The sequence below is a fragment of the Heterocephalus glaber genome, unplaced genomic scaffold (genome assembly GCF_053883595.1).
Source record: "Heterocephalus glaber isolate CG9 unplaced genomic scaffold, H.glaber_assembly_v1.0 deba00001509, whole genome shotgun sequence".
NCBI classification, from domain to species: Eukaryota; Metazoa; Chordata; class Mammalia; order Rodentia; family Bathyergidae; genus Heterocephalus; species Heterocephalus glaber.
In genome coordinates, this window is record NW_028258325.1 from 54,011,646 (window position 1) to 54,033,478 (window position 21,833).

The 21,833-nt window shown below is 31.4% G+C and overlaps 1 protein-coding gene across 2 annotated transcripts in view; it reads right to left on the minus strand.

Annotated features, from left to right (window-relative positions):
• Tecrl (trans-2,3-enoyl-CoA reductase like) overlaps nt 1–17,810 on the minus strand; it is a 106,637-nt gene extending 88,827 nt beyond the window's left edge. Inside the window, exon 1 of one of the 2 annotated variants that reach the window (XM_004849667.4) lies at nt 17,476–17,810. In XM_004849667.4, coding sequence (XP_004849724.1) covers nt 17,476–17,709 — 234 coding nt within the window. In that variant the 5' untranslated portion in view covers nt 17,710–17,810. The remainder of the gene's footprint in view (nt 1–17,475) is intronic. The other variant, XM_004849666.3, reaches the window with a different exon arrangement.
• Between the last annotated feature and the right edge of the window lie 4,023 nt (nt 17,811–21,833).

The window sequence follows — 21,833 nt, forward strand, 5'->3', positions numbered from 1 at the left end:
TTGTTTTTTCTAGTTCTGTTAGGAAGGTATTGGTATTTTTATTGGGATAAATAAATCTGTATAATAGCTTGGAAAATATGGCTATTTTGACTATATTGGTTCTGGCTCTCCCAGAACAAGGAATATCTTTCCATTTTTGTTATATTCTGTTTGATTTCTTTTTCAGAGTACAGCAGTTTTCATTAGGTAGGTCTTTCATTTACTTGGTTAGGTTAATTCCTTAGTACAGTGGACCCTCAAGTTAAGACCTGTCTAAGGGCTAATTTAAGGAAGAGCAGTTGTAAATGCATATTATATACACCTACAATCAGGTACTTGTAAGATTCCCATGTTAAAATTTAGAGAACTAATTATTTATAAATTATTTATGAATATATATATATTAATTTAATAAAATAAAATTAGGGATGACTAGTAATTTTAATTGGTATAGTTAATACTAATTAATACTTATATTTGAGCAGTCATTATTCACATTCAAGCAACTAACTAAAACTGGTCCATTTATAGATTTTTTTACTAATTTCATTGATAAAAAGATTGATAAAAACTATTAGATCTGTTTGTTCCATCAGTGGTTTACTCTCCTTGGTGGGTTCATTGTATTAATCAAAGTGACTTTCAGCAGTGGCTTATCAACTGGCTGTTCAACCCTTCTGCTTATGTTCCCTCTTTCCAGAGAAAGTGCCATCTGAATCTTTTACAGATATCTGTCCTGTCAATGCCTAGATCGCAAAGACCCTAGAACTGAGAAAAAAATTTCTATTGTCTATAAAATATCCAACCAATTATATTCTATTATTTGGCTAAATCTACAAGATCTGTGGATAAAGTCATGAAGGTCTTCTGGGAAGTATTTGCAAACTTATCTCATTCTTAAGGAGAATTTCAATATATTACTTCAGTAAGAAAATGTCATGTCTCAATAATTTTTGTCATAAGGAAAGAAGAGACTAGGAAAACTATATATGTCAAAACATATATATATATATATATATATATACACACATGTTTATGTATAGAGCTATAGTGGATTATTTAGATTCCTTTTGAAAAGGAGGATAAAATATTGAATATAATTCAGTTTCTCAACCTTCAATAAATAGAAACATTGCATCCTTGACCAAAATAGGGTTTTTTTGGACAAAAAAAGAGGAAAAAGTGGTCAACTCATCTGCTGTTTAAAATCCACAATTAATCTGCAAATTATAATTTACTTTCACTCTTAAAATGACCATAGATAATTTTCATAAAATTATTATTGCTATTATACATTTTGTCTTCATTTACACTTTTGGTTTCTCACACCAGAGAAACTATTTGGTATTTACACATGTGTGTCCTATAGGGTCCAAAGGAGACGAGGAAGTGGGAGGTGTAGGGGAAATGAAAGAAGGGAAAGGAATAAATATGAGAAAAGAAACAAATGGAAACAAAGTTTTTGTCAATAGGGAGGGGTGGAGGGTTTGACAGTAGGGCAGGGGAATGGAAAAAAAATAAGAATCGAGATATATCATGTAAAGGTACAAATTCTCAATGATAAATGTCGTGATATTGTATAGCTAAAATGTACCAATAAACTTAATGAATAAAAAAATTACTATTGCTAATAATAATAAAAATTCCTCTCCAGTATGTCTGGAAACACCCTCTGATCTTCATAAAAGAAATAGCAACTATCATGATAACAAAAATTTTATCATTGATCTTTTTTTTTGCTTTGATAACTTTTAAGAATCTATTTTGAAAATAACAAAATTAGCTTTCAGAATTTGTGTAGTACATGGCCTTCAATAGTGCATTCCTTCCACAGGGTTAAACACAAAAAAGGTATCTTTAGAATTTATAATTCAAACAAAGACAATGGTAAATACAAAAGAAGTTATATGAATAAATATGCCAGGAAATGAGAATAAAAAGAACTATCCTAAGTAGTAATTTGCTTCTGCTCCCCTGAACATAAAGTTTCCTAATAGAACAACTATAGACTTTTAATCAATCCTATAACTTAGGTCCATTTTAATGCTTGCTTTATAATATATGCTCTTTGCTACTATCTCAATAGATTTGAATTTTTATCTACAGAAGTAGATAAAAAGTACAGAAGTAGCTGGGTATTTTTGTTTTAATTAATTTTTTTTTATTTTGTTCCATTTAAAAAAATTACTTTGTGATAGAGAAATAACAATGGAGAAAATAAATAACAGTACTTTCTGTAATAACTCACATTAAGGAATTAATGAATCCAGTAGGTTACTCAGAACTTTACCTTTAATAAATAATGAACGGACTATCTCAGTATTTTAAGATACATTATTTTTCCATTTTATGGATGAGAAAACTGACTCAAAATGGTTGAATAATGTATAAAGGTAGCACAGCTATGAAAATACAAAAATTGACACAAATAGCTGTTTTGGAATCTGGGTTTTCACCCCTACATTACCTTGTGGGGGGAGAAAAATGGAATAAAAGGTATATGAAAATTAAATGGTCATTTAAATGGTATTATTTTAGACTGGACACAGACACTTTAGAAACAATTTTGTAAAGCATGTGACACTGAAAAGTCTTTAAAGATATGAGGACATGAAATATCTACCTAAATTTAGGCAGTTGATTTACTATGGATTAAAATCATGCATGCAGACTTATTCAATCATTCTTGCCATTCTGAAGCAGTTCTGGAAGTCCATTTTAGTGCATGTCATTAGGAGCTGTGATCAAAACTCTATGAATGCTGCTGCTGAGACCCATCTGACAGAAAGGGTGGCTCAGAAAAATATGGTGCACCTCACCCAACTTATTCACAGGATCGGGCACCATGCAGTTCTGGGTCTTCTACAAAGTCAAAATGACAATGAAAGGTGAACACTTTGAATCAATTTACTTTGAGAATTTATCATATTTTAAATTATACCTTGTAATTACATGTTTAAGCTATCACACATGGGACATTGACTTAATTTAAAGCAATGTTTTTATCATAATGGTTTTAAGAAGAGATTATGTTTATACAATGCAAGAAATATTCACTGAAACATAAAAGAAAATATTTATCTTTATTGTTTATATTTTTTTAAATTATTGTTTCTTTTTACTTTGATATGAAGTACATTTTATTTTATAATCAACAACTAAGACTTTTGATGTTCTCATAGTTTATATCCTTAACATCTGAAGATTTTAAAAAATTCTACATAAAATAGCTCTTATGATAAAGATACTAAGAAAAATATTGGAGTGAGAGATTTTTGAAATCTTCCCATCTACAGCAAAGGAGAAGTAGCATATTACCTGAATGATTACCATGGGATTCTGTCAAATCCTTGATTAAATTAAATTCTGATTATAACCATTACTTATTAAATGAAGTTTATGAGAAGGAAATAATAAATGTGCATTCAACAGTAAATAGACCAATATTGACAAATAATAGACTCATTTAGACAGCCAGCAATTCAACTGTTTTTATAAAGTAAATTATTAATTACATTACTTTATGATTTTTAAACTGAAATAACCAATAATTTCCAAGTCCAAACATGAAGCAATATTAAATGTTTATTCGAGGAGCTTTAAAATATATACAATGGGATAAATTAGAAAGCAACAAGAAAAAAGTACAGGTAGTAATTAATTCATTTTTTTCCAAAATGATACTGAAATGATAAGTTTGTAAGTAGACAGAAGAAAAGGACTCATTCAAAATTAATATCAATTCTCAATATCATATCTGTTATCTAGATAAAGTAGAAAGTTCAAAATGTATCTGTCTAAACAACCACTAACTTCTGATTAGGAAATAAGTGAGTATGACTTTCATAAGCTTTATGTGGCAAGAGACTGTGATCCCATATTACTCACTTGAATTCCAGTAGATCAACAGGGACTAAAAATTACTGGATGACTGACATTTTAAAAGTCCACTAATAAAATATAATATACTAATGTTATGGAGGCTGGGAGGATCACAGGTTTGAAACTCTTAAAATGAGTAAGGAATTCAACTTGACATTAATTTCTAAACTTTGCAAAGGTGTCCTTGTAGAATTTTGCCTTCTGCAAAAGCCCAAAAGGCCAAGGAGGTAAGGCACTTAGGGAAGATAATTTCTACTTTAGGAGATTGCCCTTTACTGTTAGTGATGACCCTATGATAATTCTACTGTATTGGAACTATTTATAACTGGAAGAGATTTTTAAAGATACTCTCAAAATCTTCAGTAGAAAAGAAAACTATTAGGTGGACTCAGTCGGCACATTGATTAGATTTCTCCTTTAGATTCTGTTACACAATGTATATTTGACTATTTATATGTGATTATTCATTAAAAGGATATAAATATCTAAAGAGCAGGAAAGATCTTTGATTTGGTTTGGTTTTCGTGCTGGTGTTGCCAGTGTCTCTTATAATGCTAAGCAGCTGTAAATCTTTACTGTAGTCTTCCTTTGGTATCTATGAGTCCTTGATTCTAGCCCCCCCCCACACACAAACACACACTCCCACTCACAACAAAATCAGAATTCCTTATATAAATGGCTTAGTATTTGCGCATACTCTTAACATATGCCCATCTTGGTCTACACTTTAACATCTCTAGAATGCTTGTATATAATCAATGTGAATGCTGTATAAATAGTTGTTACAGCATTGTATTTAAGGAATAGTGACGAGAATAAAGTGTCTATGGATGTTCTGTACAGATAACATTTAAAAATAATTTTAAATCAGTGATCCAGTAAACCTGTGGATGCAGAATGCAGACAGTATAAATATGATGGAGGAAAGAAAGGAAGGGGAAGAGGGAGGAAAAAGGAAAGGAAGAAACAAGGAAGGAAATATTCTAGAATTATGATAATAATCCTTGATAATAATATTTGGACATATGTTAGGGGTGATAGGATCTTCAGTCAATGCTTTCCCTCCTAACCTTTGAGCACTTATCATGAAACTATGAAAATAGCATAATTTCCACAACAAAAAAGATGCTACATAAATACATGTAAATTTGAGATTACTCCCTATTTTGTATAATTTAAGACTACACAGAGTTTAGATGATTTCATTGCATGATTTCCAGCAAAATGATTAAATTAATTAATTACATATCTTTATGCTTCTAATAATAATAATGTAAGACTTCAGAAAGCACAGACTTTGGTCCAGAATCCTGTTGTGAGAGAATTTAGAGTCATAATGTACTGTAAATATCAGTGTCCACTTGTTGCATGTTTACAGTTTCAGACCTCTCAAAGGCTTTAGATAATTTAAAATATGAAGTAATGGAATATTTACTTCCTGATGTTGATTAAATCTCTGCTAATTTTCTAAAATCTCAGTTTATGAAGAGTAGGTAGAGGAAAAGAATGTTTCACGACGTTGAGCAAAAAAGTTAGTAAAAAGAAAGATTTTTTTTAATTACACAGATTAATAGAGGTCACATGAATTACATTAGCTCCCTATACAAGTGTGGACAGAATTCGTCAGCCTCTTCTTTGTGAGCACATGAGGAAAGGGCTATCCATTCATATAAGGAGTGACAGAGTCGCGACTTTGTTAAGGACCACTGTAGGGATGGTAAACAGGCAGAATCCTGAGCCTTTATGTGCTACTCATTGAGAGCATGATTTGCATATTCTTTTGGAACAGTGGGGATTTATAAGCCATTTTTCTTATGAACCAGGACTCTTACATGGGTCTCTAGGTGCTCAATAATTAACTAAAAGTAAAACACAGCTTAATCTTCATTTTGCATCCTTTGTTACTATAAATCTTGGGTCAGATCCCTTCTCAGTTCTGTGAAATGATATGTTGATCATTTAGAGGGTATCTGTCTAGGAGCTATTTGGACAGGGTTGTTCAGCCCTGAGTTTACAGGATCTCATTCCCCTTCAGGTTTAAGGACAGGAAAATAAGAGACATATAGGGACACAGAGCTCTACCCAGAAGTCTCCAGCCATTATCCTAAACCTGTGATCCCCTAGATTCCAGGAAAGGCAGAGCTCCAAATGGGCAGACCACACAATAAGAGACAATGCTTTGCTGGAAAGGAAACCACCGCTCACTCATGAGGATTCCAGAGCTACACTAGTTCTGAGATAGTGACCAACCTGACTGCCGGGAAGCAGCACAGTTTTCGGTGAAAATTGGCCCTCTAGCTTTGCACTCTAGCCAACCTGGATCCCTGCGCATGGCCCTTTCAGCAACCTAAGCTGGAGACCTTTCTTCACTCAGACTTTCCAATGGAAGCCCTTATATCTGTAAATTTGTATTTCAATTTTAATTTTCTTTTCTAATAAAGCAATGACCCACCTTAGTTTACAACAGAAGCAGGGCATTCACCCAACTTTGAAGCTGAATCAGCTGGTGTCTTGATCTTGGACTTCCCACCATCCAGTGCTGTAAGAAATACATTTCTGTTTTCTTAAAAAGCTATTCTGTCTGCGGTAATTTTATTATAGAAACCTGAACTGACTAAAGTAACACATGGTTGGTAGACAGTAAATATTGAATTAGAAAAAATCTTGTGCATGTGAATATGTGTGTATGTATGTGTGTATATGTAATTATTGTGTGTGTGTGTGTGTGTATATATATATATATATATATTTCTTAAGTATTAAGGGCATCCTAAGGATGTGCTCAAAGATTTATATTTACTTTGAACTGCTCTATATTTATTATCAAACACAGATTATACATATACTCAGAAAAAAATTGATCTTTAGTGCTTTCATTATAATGTGAAAATTCTATCAAAAATTCCATTAAAGTTATAGTTGTCTAATATATTAAATAGCTTTGAGAACTTTGCATTATTTAATTTGTAAATTTCAATTTGTTAGCTATATTCTAACTTACTCAAGGCTCTGTGACATAGGTGGTATTTTGGTTTTCCTTCAGTATGATAATTTACATCCTTTTGCCTGATGCCAAAGCTAGTTAAGTGTGAGAAGTCCTGAGTACTCACAATGCCTAAGCAGGTCCCATAGTATCATGTTCCCTCCCAAATGTGGCAATTCTGAACAGGCTTCCAGAGGTTTACCTCTCAACTGTACTGAGTTGTCTTCAGACTTGCTCTTACCTATTCTATCTTCCTTGTGGTTGTCAAATTTAATTTTGTGAAAGGCAGAGCTGAGAAATTATTCTGATGATCTACAAGAAAAGACTCTGAGTGCCTCAACAGTGCATCAGGACTCTCCCTCATCAGCCCAGGCATGCGATTGTATTCTGTGTGCACCATTCCACAACACAACACCACAGTTGATTCCCTCAGGCCAGAAGCCTTGTTATGACTTTCCCACATCTTTGCCTTTAATATGCTACTTCTTTCTGACTTGGTCTTTCTACACCACCCAATCTACTGTATTGCACTATATGTTTTTATGATTTTTAAGTGTCTCTTATAGCTGAATGATTTTTTAATTCTCATCATCATATTGAAATTTTATTAGACAAACTATTTCCTGTTTCCTTAGTATGAATTAATTTAAACTTGTTATATATCATAATAACAATTTTTTAAAATTTATAATCTTTCTTTCCAAGTAGATTCATGCATTTTATGGTAAGGAAATATATTTGATTTTTAATGGCATGTGACCTAATATATAGTAGCTAGTCATAGAGCAGTTGCTTATCCAAATTGAATAACAGAATAAGAATAACACTCACATCTTTATATCTATCTTGGATATACTTACTACTTCACCTCTAGCTTTGCCACACAGAAATGTGACCTAAACCTTATGAACTTAAATCACGTATTTTCAACAATTGACTGTCTTCATTCAATCTTGATTTAACTTTCCTTTAATTGCATAATATGCTTATCCTAATTTTATTTATGAAAGGTTTACATTTATGTTTTCATACCATGTTTCTTGGTTTACTTTATTTGAGTAGAATGTTTTTTAAAAAGCAAGTTACTTTTCATTTTTCACTGGTCCAAAATTCAATTTGTTTTTAGCTATAAGATGTTTTCTACATTTAAAACACAAATCATTCAGTTATTAGCTTACCTTGCCTATCAAGGGTATAGGATCTTTGGAAGAAGATGAAAGAGAATCCTGGATATGACATGTTTTAATGTTACATCCAAGATATATTTATTGTGCAACTTTAAATTCACTTAATCTGTTGCAATAATGATAATGTGAAAAAGTCATTTCTGCATCATCTATTTCAGTGTTTAACAAATTATATGGGAAAAAGTAGAATTTTTATTTCAGTTTTCTCATAGACTGATATATTTTTAAAGAAAATGAAAAAAATTGAAAGCTAATTACTGATATTAAATACAAGCCTCGTTTTACTATTAGCATTATGAGATTGAACAAACACAAATTTGTTATTTCAAATTTCTATAATAGTTTACAAATAAGCCTTACCAACAACTAGAGTATGATACAATGGATACTTGAAACAATCATTCCTAAGATGACGAACACATCTGTTTATGAGATTACAAGTAGAACACAAAGAACTTGTCACCTCAGTTGTGCCATATGGAATGAATGAGAATTGAACAAACTATAACAGAAGACACTAGATAAAGCGATGAAATTTGACCCAAACTCACAGAATGGAAATTACAAAATGTGTTCCTGGAATGGTACATACTACAGCATATTGAACACGTGGGTCCAACAGATGATGACGGGTTTTCCCTTCTTGACTAACTCACAAAGATCTCCAACTTAAAAGTAACACAGTGCTTCCTACTGGCATTTCTACTTGTCTGCATGAGAAAATAAGAAATGAAATACTATAAAATGGACAGTAAATTATACCAGTCTAAGGGGCTGCAGTTACTCAAGACAACAATTCATCATCATACATGCATCTTTCCCGACCTCGCCCTTGACAACCAAACATATCTTTTCTTTCTAGCTCTGAAGTATCTATCATGTCCCCCTATTCTATTCATTCAGTCACTGCCCAGGACGAGCATAAACATCACTTCTCTAAGGTGTTTTTTTCTGTTCCATAGACTAAATTATCTCCCTTTCTTTACCATTCAAATTACCTTTCTTCTCCCCAAATATTTAGGTATCTTTGAACCTGAAATTACTTTATAGTATTTGTCTTTCTCAAAAAAGGATAAAATATATGAGAATAGAAATTATTTCTGAGGCATAATTTCAAAAACTTAATAGAGCTCTTGAACAGATATCTTCACTAATAAATTTGTAATTAATAAATCATTGATTATAACATTCTAAAGTGTCAATATAGAAATTTGGAAAATCATAGAATCTGGGATATTTCAACTGTACCCCTAAATGTATTGTCTAAAACTTATTTATCTATAAGCTACTTCTAAATAGAGAATTAATTCAACTTGTATATCAGGAAACAGTAATAATATGTTCTTTACAGCTTAACCATAAACAGTGTGCTTACATGATAGATAAATATAAATTGTAGCTATCATTTCAGGGAATACACATAATGGTCTATATTTATTTTGTAATGTTGTTGATGTGTGGTTTTCTAGACCATACCATTTTATGTCTACTATTCAATTGATGTGTAATGTTTATATCACCATATGCACAGCATGTCATTGTATATGCAACAGGGGCATGTGTTTTTGAATTTGAGAGCTGGATTTGAAATGCAAGAACTAATGCTACACACATGGTCCCTGTGAGGTAGCCATGGATGAAGATAAAGGAGACATTAGTGAATGAGTACAAAATTACAATTAGATAATAGTAAAGAAGAACAATTCTGGTGTTCTGTCATACAGGAAGATGACTATAGCTAATAATGGATATTGTATATTTGAAAATAGTTAGAACAGAAAACTTGAAAAGTTTTCACTATAAAAAGATAAATATTTGTACTGATATATGTGCTAAATAGCCTAATTTGATAACTCTACAATCTACATGTCTATCACAACATAATATTATACCTAGAAATATGTACAATTATTGTCAATAATAAAACAAAACTCAAAACTATTTTAAACCCTTTAAAGGTAATCTCTTTGAAAAAAATGCTAACAGCTCTTTTGATCATTTCAGATAATAACTGGTGTCATACAAAATTTAAATTTTGAAAGACATAATAAAAATGTATTACTTGTTTTCTACCTCAATATAATAAACCTTTCCAGATTAATACTTCTAAAATATTACCATGATCTAAAATATAACTTTCATTTACAGGAAACTAATCATAAAACAAACATGGTCCTACTTTTCATATACAATGTAATGTTTAAATAATCTTGGTTAAAGGAAAACCAAGAATCAGATTGCTAAGTAACACATTAAGATGATAAAACAAAAATTTGTAAAGCTTAAATGCAAACACAAATGCATCTTACTTGTAGGCATAAAGCATTGCCTCACTCTGTCTCTCACTACATTATAAATTGTTGCAATATAATAAATCTGCCCTTTTTTAGGAGAAATATAATTCAAAGTAGATAATATTAATCCACACACATTGAATCTTTGGGAACTAGAACTGTATGCTATGCTGTAGAATTCACAAGTACGTTTGAAAAGTTGTGGTGGGGAATGGGTCTCCTCTACACTGCCAGAAAATAATTATGTTCATTCCGTTTCTCAGGAGATAAGACTAATTTCAATTTCTTGTAATTTTTTATAAAATAAAATTATGGTTCTGTATTTTGTCCTTAATTTAATATTAAAAAAAATTTAAACACATGTTTAATTCCTGTTTAACTGAACATGCATGATATATTTTTACTTCTTATATCTAAAAGATAGAATACAGTACTTAAGAGCCCATCTTTGTGTCTATTGGAAATGCTAATACATATCTTTTGTTTGATTTTTTTTATATCAGGGATCCAACTCAGGACCTTGCTCTTGTGAGGCAGGCACAGTACAACTAAATCCCCAGCCCCTAATAGATATCTTTTGAAATTACTACTTTATCCTTAAAAACTCTACGTAAATCAGAACTCAGAGCAGTCAGTGATGAAATTAGACAGAACCTGAGAATTTGGGCTACTGGAAATCACTAAGATCTCTCATGTGTGTTAGAAGCACTTGCTAAAAAAATAAAAATTACTGAATCAAAAGAGCTAAGCATATATTATATGTTGCCTGAGTTCGAAGCTTGGATCTGCCACACACTTATTTCCTCCTTTTTTTTTTTTTTTTTTGTATTACATTCTTTTATTGGTACATTGTAGGTATACAACACAATTACATTTCTCATTGGGAATTGTACCTTTACATAATGCATCTTGGTTCTGATTTTTTCCCCATTCCTAGCCCTCCCTTCACGCCCTCCACCCTTCCCTATCTACAAACACTTTATTTCCATTTTTTCCATTTCTCATCATTTTTTTCTTTCCCTTCTTTCCTTTCCTCTGCCCCTCCCACTACCCTACCCCTTTGGACCTTTTCTTCCTATTTTACATTATTAAAAATTCTGAACAACCCAATATCAACCAATGAAATTGAAAATGTAATTAAAAACTTATCAACTAAGAAAAGCCCAGGCCCTGATGGCTTCACTGCTGAATTCTACAAGACATTTAGAGAGGAACTGCTGCCACTGCTGTTTAAACTCTTCAATGAAATTGAAAGGGAAGCAATACTCCCAAATTCATTCCTGGAAGCAAGCATCACAATGATCCCCAAAGCAGAGAAAGACCCAACTGAAAAAGAAAACTATAGGCCAATCTCACTAATGAACATAGATGCAAAAATCCTTAATAAGATATTGGCAAACAGAATGCAGATCATCAAGAAGATCATACACCCTGATCAAGTGGGATTCATCCCAGGGATGCAGGGATGGTTCAATATACGAAACTCAATTAATGTAATACACTATATCAATAGAGCCAAGGACAAAAACCATATGATTATCTCCATAGACACAGAAAAAGCATTTGACAAAATCCAACATGCATTTATGATAAAAACCCTACAAAAAATTGAAATAGATGGTCTCTACCTCAAACTGATAGAAGCCATCTATGAAAAACCAATAGCCAATATCATACTAAATGGTCAAAAACTGAAATCCTTCACACTAAAATCAGGAACAAGACAAGGATGTCCACTATCAGCACTCTTGTTCAATATAGTTTTGGAAACATTAGCCACGGCAATTAGACAAGAGAAGGAAGTAAAAGGAATAAAGATAGGTAATGAAGAAGTCAAATTGTCATTATTTGCAGATGACATGATACTGTATATAGAAGACCCCAAGAACTCCACCAAAAGTCTTCTAGACTTAATAACCAAATTCAATCAAGTAGCTGGTTACAAGGTCAACACACAAAAATCAATAGCTTTCCTCTACACGAATGACAGACTCACTGAGAGAGAAATAGGGCAAATAATTCCTTTCACAATAGAATCCAAAAAACTGAAATACCTAGGAATCAGTCTATGAAAAGAAATCAAAGACCTCTTCTCTGAAAACTATGGCACTCTGAAAAGAGAGATTGAAGATGATATCAGAAAATGGACAGACATCCCCTGCTCCTGGGTAGGAAGGATTAATATAGTGAAAATGGCCATACTTCCAAAACTGCTATATAGATTTAATGCCACACACTTATTTCATTTCAATTCTCTGTGCCACAGTTTCTTCATCTATAAGAGGAGGTATCCTAACTTCTTTGCAGGAAAGTATCCTAAAGGCCAGACATATTGTAGTATGCCCAGGGAGAAAGACAACATACACTTTGATTTATATTAAAATCGAAGTCTATCTGAACACAAATCTCAGAATTCATTGTTATGCTACCTCATAAGAAGTAAGAAGAAGAGGATCAAGGAGGAGGGCAGAAAGGGACAAGAATGGGAGGGAAAAGATTGCAGGGAGGAAAAGTAGAAGAAAGAAGAGGAAAGAGAGGAAACATTAGTCATTCGCATACACATGGTTTCTGAACATTGTCAGAGGTCAAAGGCAAATTCCTTTTCAACTTTGCAGGTGAAGAAATTAAGGAATGAATATGATAAGTGCCATGTGACACATGAAACATAAAAGGAATCATGTCAAAAGTTAAGTATTCTCAAAATTTCTAAGTAAAATATTAAAGGTAAAATTTGTATGCAGTCTTATTATTCCATAATTTTCTCTATTATTCTCTGCTGATGACTGGTGTCTTTACAACTATCAAGACTGAGAATTATTGAATACTTTTATTTGTATGAACTCTTTAGTAAAGTTTTTGAGTTGTGATATAGAGAAAACAAAACACTAGAATTAAGAGGGCTCTTGAGGTTAGTTTCCTGGAAAAAAAGATCAAGGAAAAGAGAATAGGAAGACGCTGGAAACATTTATCAGTCCTGTTTTTAATGGCATGGTCATGCTCTTGAATCAGGGACTTATCAGCAGATAAACTTCTGACATTTTCCAAAATAACAGTGAGACAAGGAATGACAACAAATGGAAATAATTCATTGATAAATGTTTAAAGTTTTTTCTTGGAGTTTCCAATGTATTATCTTTGATTACTTGCTTTAATCATGCATGGAAATAACTGAATTAGTTAAATAAATATCCTCTATATGCTTGATAAAAAGCGTGTTACCTTTAATCATCAGAACATAATTATCTGCTAATAAATTATATACAAGTGCAAAGTTAAATTATGTGCATCCATGTTCAAAACAAGCTAGAGTGCATTTGCTGTAAGGTGGAATGGTTTGTGGAAATATTTCTTCTATAAACATACCTACATTTATCCTAATAATAATTTAGAATATAAAATGTATTTTAAAATATTACAGCCCTATACCTTAAAGCCATCTCTATTAAAAATGAATGCAATGTAAGTTCTACTCATTACTTAAGCAAGTGTCCTTTTATTTGATGTACACTGGTTAAGCCTTTTCTACTAAGGACTATTTTAAATGCAGAAGATAATGGAGTGAAAAACAAAGAAAAATACTTGTTAGATGGTAATAAGTTTCATAGAGGATTTGAAAAGAAGAGATAATACAGAAACTTGGCAGGTTTTGCAGTTTTACATAGTTAGGAAAAGCTTCCAGGAAAATGTAACAGTCATCATGTAGAGGCAGGTACAGGCTAGTTTTGACAAGTGAATGTTATTATCTGACATGCTCTAACAAGCTAATGTCGGCTGCTACGTGGAGAACATACTGAAGATGCCAAGGACAAAAGCAAGATGAAGTGTTGGGAGTGCTGGCAGGAGAGGTCATGGGAATTTGTCATATTGGAGACATTTGAAGGTATTATCAAGGAGATGGATTACATATCGGGTGTGAGATTAGGTGATGAACTTTGCCTCCCCCGTCTTTGGCCTGAGCAATTTTAAGGATGTAGTCAATTGTCACTTATTTACTTGGAGATTTCTGTGTAAAATTACTGGAGGAGGACTTAAGTGCTCAGTTTTAGATGTGTGGACTTTGAGATATTTAGGAAAGATCTGATAAATGACAGATGATAATGGATAGATAGATAGATAGGTGAAAGATAGGCAGATAGGGACAGTACTTTCAGAGTTCAGGGAAAAAATAATAGGCTGCAGTCGGATGTTTATAAGTCATCAATAAGTAGATGATATTTACAACTCTGATTCAATATGGCAAAGTACTACAGAAGGAAAAAATCTGAAGTTAAAATTGACAGTCTCTAGTAAATAAAATGATGAAGAATCACTAGAGAAGAAAGTGAAAAGCTAATGAAGTTCTCTGTAGGTTAAAAATATACACTCAAGCACACATATTCATAGGTATGTACACACATATATATGAGCTACATAGATATATTGTTCTGAATTTCAAATGAGTTTTAGACAGGAAGATTTGATGAAAATGAGAATGGACCTTCGGATTTAGCCATATTTGACCTCTGCTTTACTTGGACTCCAGTGAGTTCCAGCTCAGAGCAGTGATGGAGAATGGGATCTGGATGGAATGAAAAGACAGGATGAAGGCAGACAGCAGGAACATCTAGGAAAGTAGTGGTACAAACAGGGGGAAGTGGGAGGTGATAGCATAGGATTTTCATTGTTTGTTTTGATGTGTATTTTGTATGTATGAGTATGTGTTTCATTAACAGAATGTGATCTATGTATTTTCTTTAATCTCAGGAATTATCACAATAGTTTTAGAAATATTTTGAGTCTTTGTCCTTTGGACACAAAGGACACATACTGCATCAGCATATTTAACTAAATACATATAGTCTATTCAAGATATTTGAAAATATTATACCTAAATTAAATATTATAATAAATCATACCAATTGATAATCAATTATCAAGTAATAAAATTTAAAGTCTATGCCTCTATATAAGACTCATCACTTATTTTTTCTTAGGTTTTTATATATATACTAACAGCATCTTTTCAAATGGTTATCAAATATTACAAAAATATTATTCCAGTTATGATCAGGCATTATTCTGAGCTTTTCTCATTATTATTGCTGCTCTTTGTTGTAAGATTTTAAAAGAACAAGTTTTTATTAACATATATACTAAATTAATATATGTTAAAGTGCAGGGATAAGCAATTGAGTGTCTTTCCTAAGGGTTGATGCATAGGAGCGACTCAGCAGGGATTAGGTCCAAGTGTGCTTATTTCCAAAGTTCATCATATTTATTTAACATATGCTACTTCATAACACAAAAAGTACTGAAAGACTGGGACTAAGTTTTAAGCAACATTTTCTGTATACTGGGTTCATCCAAGTGCAAAAAATGCATTTTACCCGACATTTTTACCTATTAAGCTGTTTTTAAAAAATTAAAATTTCTTATGTTTATACATCAAACCACTACAAATCTTGAAGCAAAAATGTGTAAATTGATCCATTTTTTCTTAACTGTGCCATTATACATGAAACATATACCAAAATATAAAATAATATGACAAAAGAACTTGGTCTAAGTGAATGCAGTGACTTGGACGCCATGTAGGTGGCTGTGCAAGGGGAGGAATCCAGTTAATCCCTTGTTTAGCCTGTTGAGCTTCTGTCAGGTTTTGCTGTTGAGTTGCAGATACAAAGGCTCATGTTCAAATGTGAGATTCCCGAGAAAAATTCTCAGCTCTAAGGAATGATAGCTTTCTGAATGCATAATTTTTGCAACTCAATCAATACCAGACTTGTAAATTTCCTGTCTTATCTTCAAAAAAATTCTCAAAAGCAGAAAAATTTACATGTAGATGAGAAATCATTAAAAGCTGATTAGTATTTTATTACTCTCAAGTGAAAATCTGTGACATTTTCTTTCCATTCAATCCATTATGTTTTTCTCCTGATTTAATTATGCTCCTCTCCTCTAAGTTTTGCGATCTGATAGTAAGATGCTTTAAACATCAGCAATTTCTGGATGAGAATTTAGTTTTTAGATTTAAATAATCTTTGAATACTTTTTAAAAATCCAAATGATGTACTGACATAATAAACAAATAAATTATATTATGAATAAAATTCATAGATCAAAATTCTATTTTACATTTGGCCCCAGTAGAATTATAGAAAAAGTGTACTCTATAATTATATATGAGGAAGTGCTTTTGAATCTCATAAAATATACTTATGATACACATAAACTTATAAGATGTCTTAAACTTCATTTTCTATCTGAAAATAAAATTATACAATTGTCAATTTTGTTATAATTAATAAAGATAAAACTATATATAATCTTCTTTTCAAATAAAAGCAGTGAATAATTTCTTTACATCTTCTCTAGAAGCTCAGCTAGAGAATGGCTACATGGAATAAATGATTAAATTTTACATTTAAGATAACAGCAAAGATATCTTTAATATTTCCATATGTTAAAACAATTTATTCTTTTAAATTAAAAATATTAATCTTTCTCATAAGTTAAACTACTAATTTCTTTTCATATTTGTAAGAAAGAATGTTTGGAATATTGCCCATGCATGCATATATATATATATATATATATATATATATACACACACACACTACTCATGTTCACACTTCAATTTTCTAACTTAAAATGTGTAAATTTTTTATTCCTTAGTGGCATATTTGTTAATATGACTATAGATGGGTAGCATATAATTGGACAACCCAAAAATATGACTAGATTTTATGATATATACTACATAATGCTATTTAGTGATTTCGGTGACTTTTGCTTCCACTTTTCTATAAACACTATTAAAACCCTATGATAATATTCAGATTTATTGAAGTGCTTTAAGAGAAGATCTAAAGATAATTTTTATATAGACTAAGAGATTGATCAATAGAAATCTCATTTCTGGATAATAGTCAACAAGTTCAAGAAAACCAGAAACTGGCTATTAATTATCATGTAATTAATTTAAATTGAGCATAAAAGTTGTAGTGAATACTTTCTCCCAAAACTATGAATAAAGTATCTCTCCTGTTCATCCTGAAATTAAGATTAAAAACCAAGAATTTATTTTAGTACCGTGCTGTCAGCATTTAGTCAAGTGATCAACAATCTTGGAGTCAAGAAAACTTTACATAAATAAATAAACAAAACTCACCTTATCCACAATACATATCTGTTTTCTGGTTTGAGCATCAAGTATTTCAATCTCAAAGTAAGCAGTTTTTGAATGTTTGAGGGCTGGAGCTGATTTTAGAGGGCCTGCTGAGAGTACAAAATGCGACAAAGTGTGGAAACTTCTCAGATCATTCCTCACTGTGGACCTTGAAACTCCTTTAAAGACTAATTCTTTTTTACGTTCTGAGGCAAGGGATTTGTGGCTTTTGAACATTGTGTAAACTAGCTGGAGAATCCGTCATGTAAACAGCAGACTTGCTGGTGTGTGCCCTGTGCACCAGTTAAATACTGCTGGGGAAAGCTGAGAGGTCAAGTGGCATGCCATTCCACTGTCCAGTTTTATTTAGCAGGCTTGAAAACAATGGCTGATCTTATTTCTATATATAGCACACTGTTGAGAATTCTGTGGTGTGGTGTATTATTTTACCAGCACCTGAATTATTTCTTGCTTTCTCCTTTTATCTCTGCTTCTTAATATAACCACTCTTATTTGAAATTCCAAAACAAGAATATAATAGATGTTCTTGATATCTCTAAATTCTGGATGCATGAATCTTCAAATATAAGCATACTATTACATGCACATTCACATTTAAATGTTTTTAACTTTATCAGAGTATATACTTCACATTATAAAAATAAGTGCAAATTAAAAATAAATGGAATGTATTATTCATACATATTTGTTATACATAAACATCTAATTAAAGCTTCAGAATAAGAAATTGTTTTATTCAGTACTAATTGTACATTTAAAATAGTTTAATAAGGCAGCTTACACAACACGAAATAATAAGTTCTTCATACAAAGATGGCAAACTGTGATATTATCATATGCACAGAACAATGCTACAACTAAGAAAATGGGAAATAGTATATTAACATTTATACACATTTATGTCTTTGTAAAATCATTGAATTGATACACAGTATAAAATCAGTACGAGGGGCCGGGGATTTAGATCAGTGGTTCGCCTCCTGCTGCTCAAGCTCAAGGATCCGAGTTCGATCCCCGGTACCAAAAAAAAAAAAAAATCAGTACGAAACATCTTATTTGTCATAACACTAAATTATGGCAAATACAAATAGTCTCTGAATGAAAATGAAATATAAAACAATTTGGAAATGGAGATTTTAGAAGAGATCGGATGTAATCTCAGGTATGTATATCTGCAGAATAAACAATTGAAAAATATATTGCTGTAATTTGGAAAGATATTAATGAAAATATTCTAGTATATTACTATAAAGTGTTGATAGAAAAAGCTAAATTCAGGGAGGTAGACTTTCTGTTATTTGTGTGAGGCTAGTCTTTTATAAATAAATATACTGTAGTTTTTATTTTTATTACACATTAATCACCAGAGACACATGTTATTCCATTATCATTTCATGCTCTACACCCAATATTAAGCATATTCAAAACAAAAAAGAGATATGTGTGCTTCAGTGTGTGTCAATTTAAAACCATACATGTACTTAATATAGAGGATGAGATCAGAGAGGTAATGGTACAGGATGACATAAAGCCTGGCAGATCTTTGGGAAGAACTTTGTGGAAAATAAGAAACCTCTGTAGTCTGCTGAACAGATTATTAAACTGTCTTCCTGAATACAGAGCAATACCACTGAAGTTACTGCATTTCAAATACACTAAAGACAGGCTAATCTTGAAGTAGGAAGACCAGTTTTCAGTGGTAATAAAGGTGAGATTGATGCTTAAATGGTAGCTACTTGGCTGGTGCATGGGTTGCATCTGGATTTCTGATGACTGAAATATGAGATGTATGTTAATGTGACCCCAGGCTTGAAGTCCTGAACACCTGAGTGATAAGATTATGTAAAAGATATTTCTTTATAAATGAAGGGAAAAGTTTTTCTTATGTAATAATTCCAAGTAATATATGAACATAATCTCAAGAGTAGGTTCATTTAGTCACAGGTTTACAATAAATAATAAATGGGAAGTAATTAAAGAGAAAAAATTCCATATGGGAGAAAAATAGCAGACTGACAGTATCTTACCTATGTGACTAAGCCTAATGTCATCATGAGAAAACATTTTACTATACTTTACCCATTATATCAGAGAGATAAGAAAGTTGCCTCACCCCTCGGTCATCCATAAAACTTATTTTCTAGATCAGCCATGGTAAAACATGAGGGATAAATTGAGGGACATACCGCAAAGGACCTGAAGAGTATTCTTCAAAAGTGCCAAGAATATGAAAGTTAAAGAATAACTGGGAGACTGAGCCAAATCAGAAAACCCCATATAAATGTATAACAGAAAAACATAATGTGTTTTCTAAGTTGGTTCCTAGAACAACAACAACAACAACAACAACAATAACAACAAAAGAATATGACAGGAAACCTGGTGAAATAGATACCATCTATGGTTAATTCAACAGCACTTTATCACTAATAATTATGAGTTTTAGTACTTGGATTCAGTTAACGGAAGTTGACTAAAAAGAAAAAACACCCACATAAAGTCATTTTACTTTCATTTCAAAATTTTTTGTAAAATAATTCTAAAATTAAAAAAATATAAAATAAACACTCATCCACTAAAATAATAATAGGAAAATGATTGTAGAAAGAGAAAATGGAGGAAAAAGGCACAATTCAAAGGAATAAAATCATGTATACATGTCTATGTTAATCACTGAAAAAAATCAGAAAGAAGAAATTATGTTCTTATTGTTTCTCTGTGTAGATATGCAGTAATTTTAAAAATGAAATGCTATCTATTTGGCAAAGTGTTATATAACATATAATGAATCATAATGAAATATGATAATGAAATAAATCATAATGAAAACACTCTGAATTAATTTTTGAATAATTCCAGATGATACTGAACAATTTGTAAACTATACAAAAATTTAAAACATGATTTAAAAGAATAAAATATCATATAAAAAGATTTAGTGAAAAGCTGGAATTTTAATTTTAATTGCATTAATTATTTTAAATTGTGACTAAATAGAAAAGGTTTGGATATTGTACTCTTATCTTCATAGCTTTCTTTTTTTTAACCAAAACATTTCATTTCAACTTATTGTCTATTTGAGGTGCTTTCAGTCCATTTTAAAAATTAAGACACTTTAAAGCTGGTTTGAATTTACACAAAACATAAATATAAAAATTGTTTTCATATGTCCCTTTACTTCATTCCAATGCACAATTCCTCCTAGTAACAACTTACATAGTGTAATACTTTTATTCACAACTGAAGAATGAATATTGAGAGGATATTATTAAGACATCCATGAATTGTCTTATCATGCAGACTTTGTGTTTTCCACTTCTACGCATTTTTACAAACAGATAAAATTATATGTCCACTATGACAATATGAAAACAGAATAGTTGTACTCACCTTAAAATGTACTGTGTTCTATCTGTTCATCACTTCTCATCACCTTCACCCTTGAAGATGTCTAGTCATTTTCATAGCTGTACTTTTTCCAGCATGTCATTAGTTGGAATAAATTTAGTATTTTTAGACTGGCTTCTTTCACTTCAGTATGCATTTAAGTCTTCTCCATGATTTTTTCAAATATTGAGAGTTCATTATTTTTTTTAATTGTTGAATAATACCCTGTCACATGAGGGAACCTTATTTTACTTGTATGGTCACTTATTGAAGTGTAGTTTAGCTGCTGCTATAACAATCCATACACAAGTCTTTGTGTGGATATAATTTTAAATTTATTTGGGTAAATGCCTAGTAATATGATTCCAGGTTGAATTGTAGACTTCTGTTTAGCTTTGTAAGAATCTGCAAAGTATCTTCCAAATTGGCTGTACCATTTTGTATTCCCACTAACAATGTAGGGAAGTTCCTGTCATTCCAAATCCTCACCAGCTTTTGGTGTTGTCTGTGCTTTGGATTTTAGGCATTGTACTGGAAGTGTCATAGCATGTTATCTCATCGTTTTAATATGTGACTCATTAATGTCATATGATGTTAAATAATTTTCTTATTCTTGCTTCCAGTTTGCATGTATTCCTTGGTATAGTGTATCTTCAGGGCTTTTGTCTATTTCACAATTGTTTGTTTTCTACATTTGAGTTTTAAGAGACTTTATAGTTTGGATATATTTTGTGTATCTTTTCCAGAAATATGTCTTATAAATATATTCTTTCAGATTTATGGTTCATTTTTTTACAATATTTTAGCAGGTTATTTTGTATTTTAATGGTTTATAATATAAACTAAAATATAAAATGTGCATATAATATAATATATGTGTATTGTGTTTTTGATGCTATATCTAAAATGTAATTATCAAATATATAATTATGTAGATTTTCCTATACTGTATT